This window comes from Xiphophorus couchianus, chromosome 5, assembly GCF_001444195.1.
Source record: "Xiphophorus couchianus chromosome 5, X_couchianus-1.0, whole genome shotgun sequence".
Taxonomy (NCBI): Eukaryota; Metazoa; Chordata; class Actinopteri; order Cyprinodontiformes; family Poeciliidae; genus Xiphophorus; species Xiphophorus couchianus.
In genome coordinates this window covers 1,404,544-1,415,981 of record NC_040232.1, presented here as the reverse complement: position 1 = coordinate 1,415,981, position 11,438 = coordinate 1,404,544, and the positions used below count along the sequence as shown (strand labels likewise).

Here is an 11,438-nt window from a genome sequence, read left to right as displayed (position 1 = left end):
TATTTATATCAGGATGTTTTTATGGACGTATTTCATTATTTATTTATTTAGTTCACAATTTCATTTTATGATTCAACACTCATTTAATAAATACTCGTGTGGACATGGAATATTTATTTGATTTTGAAATGGCTCTCCGTGCTGTCCACCTTCAGTTCTCAGAAATATGACAGAAACTAGAGCAAAAGCTGTGGCGTTAAGTGAAGTCAAAACATCTAGATCTGATCTGAAGTTGGCAGCGGGAACGTCTTCGACTATTTGACACAATCGATCCCAACAGTTTCACAAATTAGAGAGAAAAGCTGCAAAAAAACATAAGAATCTGCGAAAATCAGTTCCATTGTTGGGGCACTTCCTGTGGGATCCCCCAGGGGGCAGTGTCGGGTTAAAAATAAAATGATCCTGTTTATTTTTTGAGCAACATGTTGTGGTTCAGCCACTTCCCCCTCTGTGCGCTGTTTCCCGGCCAGAACCCCTCAGTGTCATTACCTTGAGAAATAAAGAGATTTGGTTAAGTATAAAACAGACTTTAATGCCGAAAATGAAGAAATGTTACAAACAAATCAAATGGAACAGAAACAGAGACGTTCAGTGACCCCGGCTGACCCCAGCTGACCCCGGCTGACACCAAGACAGGCAAAGATTGAAGAGTGAGTTCAGCTTTTCTTCTTCTTCGCATTCTGTTCCCTCCATGAAGGGAAGTTAATCAGTTTCATTTGTTTATTTGTGACTGTCGCCAGTCTTATGTGATATGGTTATGTAAGCAGCAGCAGTGTGCCTGTAAGCAGATCAGAGACAGAGGAAAGACAGAATCATTTTATCCATAACAAACATATGAGATTGCTTTTTGGTTGTGAGACAAAAACTGAATTTAGAACAACTTTTAGATGATTAGCCAACAATTAGTGAGATGGTTTAATAAAAAAATAAAGAAATATAACTAAATTTCTTTACTGCTCAAACAAAATCATTTGGAACCCTGTTAAAAATATTAAACTGAATGTAAAAGTGAATTACAGTGTCCTAATTGGGAGAGTTTATGAAAATCACGTTTTGGGTGAGAACAGTAACTCAGAGGTCCAGGGAACCCAGACGGAGTAGAAGGTTCTCCTGGTTCAGCGGTTCTGGCTGCTCAAACCCAGAGCTGGTCGAGAAGATGGCCGCTCCGGAACCGTGTTCTGGTTCCGGTTCCGGTTCTGCTGCGCCTTTCTACGTGTTAAAGGAGAGTTACATATTTATGTTTGTCATTATTTTATAGAAATACATTTTTATTCTAGTAATCAGATTTGTTTTGTTTTGGGGTTTTTGTCAAAAAAGCCAAACTTTGTTGATCCTGACGGTGAAAATACTTTTTACAGGCACTGAATTAGAAACTTCCTGACTTCTAATAATAACTTTTATAACTTCAGACTTTAGTTCAATAAAAACCTGAAGCAGAAATAAACAACATGTCAGATGAACCATGCAGAACGAAGCTGATTCCACCTAATTATTCACTACCTTCCACATCTTTAATCTACTGTAATTAAAAAACTACAACACATAGACTCTTCAAACTTGGACCGGATTATTCTGCTTAATAGCAGAATATTTAAAACCGTGTTTGGGATTTGTGAAACCCTTATCTGATTTGTGAAACTTCAATAAAGTTCAGATTAGTATTCACACTTGTTCCATGCAGTTTTTTTCTTTCAAATTCAAACTCAATTCTAATTCAAAACCACTTTATTAATCCCAAAGAGAAATTAAATGTTGGTGTAACTCATTAATTCTTCAGAGTTATTGTAGATGGTGATGGCTGTTGGAAGGAAAGATCTTCTGCAGCGATCTTAAGTGAAGTTTCACAAATCAGAAAAAGGTTTCACAAATCCCAAACATGGATTAAAATATTCTGCTATTAGTTGAGAATAATCTAGTTAAGGTTTGTAGTGTCTAGGTGTTGTAGTTTTTTAACTAGAGTAGATTAAAAATGCGGTGGATGAATTAGGTGGAATCGCCCTTTAGCCAGTTCCCAAATCGGAAGTTGGAATCGGAAACCAACTTCAGCTTCATCCATGCAATCAAGATAATTTATTTCTTCTTTTGTCGCTTCTTTGTTGAAAAATGTTGAACACACTAAAGTCAAGAAGCCCAGTTCCTGTTAGCAGTCTGTAAAAACGTTTGGCAACGCAGGATTTACTGATACTGCGGCTGGTCTGTTAGCGGGAGATTCAGGCTTCGGTCAGGAAGGAAGTGAATAAATGATCTGTGGACTTTTTAAACTTGTTTCTTCAAACTTCCTTCTGTTGGCCTGATTGCCTCACAGCGTCTTTCTGCTGTCATAACAGGAACTCAGCGCTTCAACGTCTCTTTCTGCTGTTAGCATCCTGCTGACCTCAGAGTTCCTGGATGAACTCACTGAACGCCATCGGCCGCTCTGGGGGAACCGCGGCTCCTCGGTGAATCCTGAACACAGAATAGCAGCCATCTTACATCTGAAAGGTTGTTGGTTTGAAAAAAGTAGCAACTATCAGTCAGTGGTGGGCACCGCTAGCCAGATAGCTAGCTGCGCTAACACTAAAGCACTACTCATAACCATTAGTCCCGCTAACGCTAAAGTTCTTTATCATTACAGTATTTAGCTGTAGCTAATGCTTAAGTGCTAACTTCAAATCAAATTATATCTTCATTTGAAAGACTGCAACCTTGAGCACCAATTTAATTTTGACATCATAACTTATATGTTCTATTAGTATGTTTCTTGTTTTAAATAGTTATTAAAGAAAGAAAAAAGATCATGAGGAGAGAAAGCAGAACTGCTGCATAAACAATCAATCAATCAAATGTATTTATAGGGCATATAACAGCAGTTCAAAGTGCTTCACATCATAAAAACACAAACAAATCTAAAGTTATAGAACATACAATCAACTAGAAGCTGTTTGTTGTTTTTACCTGTCTGTTATTCCTGTATGGATTTGATACAGTAGGGGTTTCCGCACTTCCCATATCTGTGTCCTCTGTCACTGTTTTCAGCAGCTAAATCTGTTTAATCCCTTGTTGACGCGGATTGTTTTTCCCAGCCGCCTATAAACGCAACAAGACGCTCGCGCTGGGTTTACACCTGTGCGGCTGCTGTGCAGAGCTGCTCAGGTGTGTTAGAATCATGGCAGCAAAACGCAAAGGACTTTGGACAGTTTTTCCCCCAAACTAAATGACAGAGTTGAGTAATAGCTAGTCATCTTTTAGCTAACATTACCTGCATCCAGCAGCTTTAATGTTAGCTAAAAGATGCTGTGGTGGCGCAGGGGGTTAGCACGCCCCACGTTTGGAGGCCTTAGTCCTCGACGCGGACGTCGCAGGTTCGACTCCCGGTCCCGGCGACCTTTACCGCATGTCCTCCCCCCTCTCTTCACCCTCCTTCCTGTCTGCCTACTGTAGAAAAAATACGAGCCGCTAGCGCCGCAAAAACTCTTCGGAGAAAAATATTGAAAAAAAAAAGAAAAAGATGGCTAGTTAATGCTAGCTAAAAGATGGCTAGCTAATTTTATCTAAAAGATGACTAGCTAATGCTAGCTAAAAGATGACTGGCTAATGTTAGCTAAAATATGACTAGCTAATGCTAGCTAAAAGATGATTAGTTAATGTTAGCTAAAAGATGACTAGCTAATGCTAGCTAAAGGATGACTAGCTAAAGCTAGCTAAAAGATGATTAGTTAATGTTAGCTAAAAGATGACTAGCTAATGTTAGCTAAAAGATGACTAGCTAATGTTAGCTAAAAGATGACTAGCTAATGCTAGCTAAAAGATGACTAGTTAATGTTAGCTAAAAGATGACTAGCTAATGCTAGCTAAAAGATGACTAGCTAATGCTAGCTAAAAGATGACTAGCTAATGCTAGCTAAAAGATGATTAGTTAATGTTAGCTAAAAGATGACTAGCTAATGCTAGCTAAAAGATGATTAGTTAATGTTAGCTAAAAGATGATTAGTTAATGTTAGCTAAAAGATGACTAGCTAATGCTAGCTAAAAGATGATTAGTTAATGTTAGCTAAAAGATGACTAGCTAATGCTAGCTAAAAGATGATTAGTTAATGTTAGCTAAAAGATGATTAGTTAATGTTAGCTAAAAGATGACTAGCTAATGCTAGCTAAAAGATGACTAGCTAATGCTAACTAAAAGATGACTAGCTAATACCAATACAGCACCTTAAACTTGCTAACAAATAGCCTGTAGGCTACTGATGTTGTTGTCTAAATTCAGCTTTGCAGTTTTGGTAGTAGTTTGTTCCAGATCTGTGGTGCATAGAAGCTGAATGTTGTTTCTCCGCCTTTGGTTCTGGTTCTGAATGCAGAGCGGAACCAGAACCAGAAGACCTGAGAGGTCTGGAGTGTCTCCAGCCACTTCAAAATAAGAGCATGAATATCGATGTCAAAATAATTCGATAAGTAAAATTTCAACACAGATGTTGAACGTTTTTCAACTTAAACTTAACAAAACATTCAAGTTAATTGGCTCTTTTGAATTAACTGGAAATATAAATTTAGGGGAAGCTACGTGTGCTAAATGTTTCAAAGTTAGTAAAAGCGCTAAGCTAAAAATTAGCTCTGCTACTAGCGGATTAGCGCAGTGTGCACAACACTGACTATAACTCCGAGTCAGGGTGAACGATGGAGAAAGTTTCCTGACGTTTCCTCTAACGTTTCATCGTTAGAGGAAGCGTCAGACTCGCTGGAGCGTCCAGGATGACACCTGAGGACTTGCTGAACATTCTGGAGGACTTGGGAGAGGAAGAGTTCATTAAGTTCAAGTGGCTCCTACAGCAGAGCAGCCATCTTTCCCCAGCCATGAGGAAGAGCCGCCTGCAGACAGCGACCAGGCAGGACACGGTGGACCTGCTGGTCCAGAGCGCCGGCCGTTCTGGACCCGCAGCCCTGGTCAGCAAGGTGTTGCTGAAGATCGACAGGAAAGACCTGCTGCAGGCGCTGTGTGGCAGCGCCTCTGGCCCAGGAGGTCAGTCCAGACAGGAACATCTTCCTGCAGTGGGACTGATAAAGCAGCCCAGCTGAACGTGATCCATAACTGTCTGTCTTTCAGGGAACGGTGACGATGCTGGAGGAACGGTGGACGATACGGGACGCTCGGCTCCTCTTCCTCTGGCTCAGAGCAAAGCTCCTGGGTTCATTGGTGTGTAAAGAAACCGTAATGCTGGAGTTGATCATGTTTTACTCTCTTTCTTCATTGGGTCGCTGAAATTGTTGATATTTGTCACTGGAGTTCATAAAATTTCAACAAAAACTGGATCAACGAAGACGGACGGATTGGAGGAAGTGGAGGGTGAAACTGGGACCAATAGCAAAGCTGGACAGTCTCCATGGCAACACTTATAGTTTATATAAACTAATCTTCCTCTAATTTATGGCTCAAGTCAAACTTGTCACCACTTTCCTAGTGGATGAGACCGAGTGACAGTTAGCATAAGAGCTAAACGCTTAGCTTTGGTGTTTATTTGGAGTTAAATACAAATGATGCGCCACAAGGTGGGTGGCAGCTTTTGGGTCGCATGATGAGTTTACTGGATGTTTGGATCCAAGATGGCTCTTCTCACTGACGGGCCAGTCTTAGATTTAACCAGAACCAAACAGGTTTCATTAATAAAAGGGAAACTTGTGGCCTGTAGAGAACAGGCTGTAATTTGCCACAATGCTCCCAACACAACAGCCACATTCTTCAGCCATTCCTGATTGATTTTCACAGATTTTAGCCTAACGCCGTTTTCCTGCTGCACAGATGTGGTGGTTCGAGCTCCTGAGCCGCATCCCATCGCTTTCTACCAGCAGATGCTTCAGTCGAACTTCCAGGACAAGTTCATGTGTGCTGAGGAGGGCTGGGCAGAGGACAGGCAGCGTCTGGTTGACGTCTACACTGAGGTCTACGTCGCTGCTGGGCGAGAAGTCCACATCAACACGCAACACGAGGTCAGGCAGATTGAGAATGTGTTGAAGCCGGCCAGAGAAACGGCAGTGAAACCCAGAGACATGTTCAGTCATCCTTCAGGAGAGTACCAGCCCATAAAAACGGTTCTGACCAATGGGATAGCAGGGATTGGAAAAACCTTCCTTGTGCAGAAGTTTGTGTTGGACTGGGCTGAACGACGAGCCAATCAAGACGTGGATCTGATTTTCCCCTTCACCTTCCGCCAGCTGAACCCACTGAGAGCAGAAAGACTCAGTTTAGCTCAGCTTATCCACGAATGCATCCCAGAAACTGTAGACATCAGAGAGGAGGCTCTGAATTACATCTTTACATCGCTGCAGTCTTCTGGAAACAGCAACTTTGACAAAAGTAGATTTAAACTTCTGTTTGTGTTTGATGGGCTGGACGAGAGCCGGCTTCCTCTGGATCTTCACGTCGACGACGTCCGATCTGTCGACGTGACAAAGACGAGCACAACCGACGTTCTGCTGAGGAACCTCATCGGCGGGAAACTGCTACGCTCTGCTCGGATCTGGATAACATCCCGGCCGGCAGCAGCCAATCAGATCCCTCGGCGGTTTGTCAGCAGCGTGAACGAGGTCAGAGGGTTCACCGACCTGCAGAAGGAGACGTACTTCAGGAAAAGATTCGGAGGAGAAGAGCAGGCCGAGCAGATCATCGCCCACATCCAGGCGTCCCAGAGCCTCCACATCATGTGCCACATCCCCGTCTTCTGCTGGATCGCAGCTACGGTTCTGGAGGACGTGCTGAAGACCCGAGGAACCGCAGAGCTGCCCAACAGCCTCACTGACATGTACACAGAGTTCCTGGTGTTCCAGATCCACCACACTAAACAGAAATACGGCTCCCAGACGTCTCTTCGCTACATCAAATCCTTAGCTAAACTAGCGTACCAGCAGCTGGAGAAGGGCAACCTGATCTTCTACAAGAAGGATCTGGTAGAGAGCAATGTGGACTTCACAGAAGCCTCAGTTTTCTCTGGCATATTCACAGAGATCTTCAAAGAGGTGCGTGGCAGGAAAGGCAAAGACCAGATGTTTAGCTTCGTCCACCTGAGCGTTCAGGAGTTTCTGGCTGCTGTTTATGCCAGGATGTCTCCTAGCAACAGCAGCAAAATCTCATTTTTCACACAACGATCAATGAAAAACCTTCAACTCGTATTAAACCAAACATCTTCAAAGAAGATTCACAGGATTTACATCAGCAAGGCCTTGCAGTCTCCAAACGGACACTTGGACTTGTTCCTCCGCTTCTTTCTAGGTCTTTCTCTAAGCAGCAACCAGGATAAACTGAAGGAGCTGCTGAACCTGACAAACTGCAGCTTGGAAACCAAACAGAAAACTGTTCAGTACATCAAGGAGAAGATCAATGAGAATGTGTCTGTAGAGAAAAGCCTCAACCTGTTCCACTGCCTGAACGAACTGAACGATCGTTCTCTGGTGGAGGACATCCAGCGGTTCCTGAGCTCAGGAAGTCTGTCTGCAGACCAGCTGTCTCCAGGTCAGTGGTCGGCTCTGGTCTTTATCCTGCTGTCCACTAAAGATCTGGACGTGTTTGAGTTGAAGAAGTACTCGGCGTCAGAGGAGGCTTTCCTGAAGCTGCTGCCGGTGGTCAAGGCTTCCAGCAGAGCGCTGTAGGTTCACAGGGAGCTTCATTATACATCATTTTACAAATGTAGACTTCTATCAGGATACTGACCGGTAGTTAATCACAGAGTTGCTGTTTTTCTTCCTTCAGGCTGAGTGAATGTAATCTGACAGAGAGAAGCTGTGAGGCTCTCGGCGTTTTGCTCATTTCTGACTCATCTGGTCTGAAAGATTTGGACTTGAGCAAAAATATCCTGCAGGATTCAGGAGTGAAGCTGCTGCTGGCTGGCATGCAGAGTCCTTTGTGTAAACTCCAGGTGCTCAGGTAAGATTCAGTCCAACAGCGGCTTCCCAAAGTACTCACACACCTTGAACTTCTCTGTATTTGGTCACATTACAATCTTTTTGTAGAATAAACCTGCTTTAAGTTCTGGCTGGATAAAAAAGAAATATTAATTTCCCAGATAAAGATCCTAAACTAGAGAGTCCAACAGGTTATCCCAGACGGGTCTCACAGGGAAAAGCTGCCAGGAGTTGTCATCGGTGATCAGCTCAGCGTTCTGTCGTCTGGCGGTTCTGGACCTGAGCAGCAACGAGCTGCAGGACTCGGGGGTGAAGCTGCTCTGTGCGGCGCTGCTGCGTCCGCACTGCTGTCTGCAAACTGTCAGGTCAGAGCAGGAACCTGTCAGCAGGTCGACCGAGTTCTTTATCTACTGCTGACCAACGCTTCATGCTATCTGTGTGTGAAATGACAGTGAATGTTAAATATTATGTCTAGATATTCCACCAGCTTTCAGTACAAAGCAACTTGTAAAGGGAGACCAGCTTCAGTATAACATGAAATATTGACGTGACTGAAAAATCAAAAACCTTCCAGTAAAAAAATGATGGAAATTGTTAAAATGGTGCAAAGAGAAAAAGTTTTTTTTCTTTGCTTCCTGCAGTTCTCTGCAGCAGGCAGTTTGTTCAGTTCTTCCTGAAGATGTTCTGACACCGGTTCAGGAGTATCGGTTGGTTCTGGAGGTTTGCAGACCCGTCCTCTGGAGCAACATGCTGCTTGTTGTCTTCATTTACGACAGTTGCTCGGTTTTGCTTATTGAGTTTCAGATCAGGGTTGTAAACGGTTGAAGGCTTGACTCTCTGCCCTGAGTTCAGTGTTGGTTTGTCCCGTTTTACTTCACCCGTTTCAAACCGTCTGTCTGCTCTGGGTCCTGGATGTTGGTGCTGTCAAAGGAGCAAACGTATGGCTGAATCTTTCCCCGAGCTGCTGCCTCTCGGGGTCGTGTTGTCGCCGTTCCGGTTCATCGGCGTAGAAGTCGGTGCCGACCTCGTCGCTCTGGACGGCATGAACAAAACCACTCAGCTGGCGTTGGGTGTTTTGTCCTTGGGATGAATCAGCGTCAAACAAGAGACCCAAACCATCCAGGTGAGAACGATGAGCGTCTGATTCCATCGTCTGGAAACTGCCGGTGTTTTGGACGTTGATTGGGGGAAAGCTCTGCGTCACTGTAAACACGAGACCGGCGGCAGTTGTCATAGCAGGCTGTAATTTCAGACCTTTAACCTCCACGTCGTCCTGCAGCATTCCTCACATGGTGGCGGAGCGTTGACACGTTCTGAACCGTTTCACTCTGAGACCTGATAGTGCCACAGATTCTGATCAGTGGAGACGGCTAAACCAATGGCTGCATCCCAACAACGTTACGGTTTCATTGAAAACCAGATCCGTGTAAATATGGCCTAAAAATCAGCAACTCCCTTCTCCAAGTTGCTCAGCTGTGAACCTCCAGACCTGACAGACTCCTGGACTGCTGTGAAAACGTGTTCAGGAAAAAGTGAGGCGGTTCCTTTAGACAGGATGTTCACAGGCAACACTGACTGCTGCTTTCTGCAGGTTAAGTCAGACGTCTCTCACAGAGGCGTGCTGTGAGGAAATCTCTGCAGTTTTCTGCGCCCAGTCCTCCAGACTCAGAGAAGTGGACCTGAACAACAACGACCTTGGAGACTCGGGGACGAAATGTCTTTCTGCTGGACTTCAGAGCTCCTACTGCTCCGTGGAAACCCTCAGGTAACAATCCAGCTGCAACCAAACCAGATGTGTTGTGGTGGAAAGACGTCCTGAAGCAGCGAGTCCTGCTGCCTCACCTGCATGGAGTCAGAGAAACAAACGGTTTAAAACGCTTTCTGCCTGCGGTGAAGTCCACCGAGTCCTTTGAACAGAAACACAGCAGTGAGACCCATGAGTGTCCGCAGGTTGTCGGGTTGCATGATCTCTGAGGATGGCTGTGTGTTCCTGGAGTCGGCGCTGAGGTCCAACCCGTCCGGCCTCAGAGAACTGGACCTGAGCTACAATCACCCAGGAGACGCAGGGAAACGTCTGCTTTCTGCTCGACTGGAGGATCCGCTCTGCAAGCTGCAAACTCTGCGGTCAGATTCAGGCAGTTGATGCTTTTACTCTGAAAGAGTTGGGTTTATGGTCCCGAGGCGTCTGAGCTTTGGTTCCGTTCCTGTTCAGTTGAAATGATTCAGTTTGGATCATTTCTTTAGTTTCACTGAATTCATCGTTTCCTCCACCGTTTGTCGCTTTCAGATTCTTTTCCTGCCGTTCCTGCTTCAGCTCCACCCTCTGCTTCAGCTCCACCCTCTGCTTCAGCTCATGTCTCTTGCCCCTCTCTGTCCTAGCTGTGAGCGCCCCCTGTGGGTTGGGAGGGAACATGACATTATCTTACTGTTGTAGACAGAAACATTTTTTCTCTGGTGAAGCAACAATGACCTGCTGATGAAACTACAACAGCAGATGGTGGCATGCTCGTCCTGTTTCTCTGACCTGCAGCGCCATCTGCTGGTCTAAAATAATTATTTAGCTTAATGTTGAACAGTTCTGCAGACTTTGAGGATTCTGTGGTTTTGATCGTCTCCTTCTCCTCAGTCTTCCTGCCAGATGTTTGTGATGTTTTTATGCCTCCATTGTTACATATTATTAGAGAACAGAGTTTCCATTTTAAGCAGAATTGCCTTTATTTGTAGTTTCTGCTGTTTAAACCTCCAGATTGTCTCCTGCAGGCTGGATCAGGGCGGAGAGCGGCGCCTGAAGCCCGGGCTGCAGAAATGTGAGTGTCAGTTCACGAACCAGTCGGGCTGTCAGCACATGAAGCCAACAGGCCGCTTGTCTCCTAGATTTCTGTGAGCTGCTTCTGGACGGGAACACGGCGCACCGGCGGCTGCAGCTGTCCGCCGGCGGGCGGCGGGCGGCGCGGGTCAGCCAGCAGCAGCCGTATCCGGATCACCCGCAGCGGTTCCACTTCTGCCAGCTGCTGTGCAGCGAGGCGCTGGCGGGCCGCTGCTACTGGGAGGCGGAGTGGCGGGGCGCGGTGCACGTCGCGGTGAGCTACGGGGGCATCCCGCGGAGGGGAACCAGAGACCAGTGCCTGTTCGGGAGGAACCACCAGTCCTGGAGCCTCTGCTGCTCGGCGGCCGGATACTCGGTGAGCCACCGGCAGCGGGACGCCGTCCTGTCCGCCTCCTGCGCCTCCCACAGGGTGGCGGTGTACGTGGACGTTCCCGCCGGCGTCCTGTCCTTCTACTGCGTCTCCTCCGACTCCCTGCTCCACCTTCACACCTTCAGCACCACCTTCACCGAGCCGCTCTACGCCGGGTTCGGGTTCTGGTTCGGCAGTGGCTTTGGGTCTTCAGTCGCTCTGTGTCCTCTGCAGGACAGCCAGCCTCCGGAAGCTTCGGTCCGTTAGTTTGATCAGAATAATGATGCAGATGTTTAACCAGAGTGAATCACTTTATGGAAAATAAAAGTCCTGGAAGAAAATAATGTTTGTTTTTCATGATTCTGTGATTTTTCCATCCTCAGATTATTTCCCTGT

General features: G+C 45.7%; 1 protein-coding gene across 4 annotated transcripts; it reads left to right on the top strand.

The window, feature by feature from the left end:
- Nucleotides 1-57: 57 nt before the first annotated feature.
- Nucleotides 58-11,386, top strand: LOC114144450 (NACHT, LRR and PYD domains-containing protein 12-like). Of its 4 annotated transcripts, none has more exons than XM_028017284.1 (11): nucleotides 58-650; nucleotides 2,328-2,438; nucleotides 4,695-4,993; nucleotides 5,078-5,167; nucleotides 5,771-7,610; nucleotides 7,715-7,888; nucleotides 8,058-8,231; nucleotides 9,458-9,631; nucleotides 9,817-9,990; nucleotides 10,613-10,673; nucleotides 10,741-10,857. In XM_028017284.1, the coding sequence occupies exons 2-10, from the start codon at nucleotides 2,389-2,391 to the stop codon at nucleotides 10,653-10,655; spliced, it is 3,018 nt and encodes a 1,005-aa protein (XP_027873085.1). In that variant the 5' UTR covers nucleotides 58-650; nucleotides 2,328-2,388; the 3' UTR covers nucleotides 10,656-10,673; nucleotides 10,741-10,857. The 4 variants fall into 4 exon arrangements, with proteins under 4 accessions (XP_027873085.1, XP_027873082.1, XP_027873084.1 ...); XM_028017281.1 differs by having other exon boundaries at nucleotides 61-650; nucleotides 10,627-10,673; nucleotides 10,741-11,386; XM_028017283.1 differs by lacking the exon at nucleotides 2,328-2,438 and having other exon boundaries at nucleotides 62-650; nucleotides 10,627-10,673; nucleotides 10,741-11,386.
- The last annotated feature ends 52 nt before the right edge of the window (nucleotides 11,387-11,438 follow it).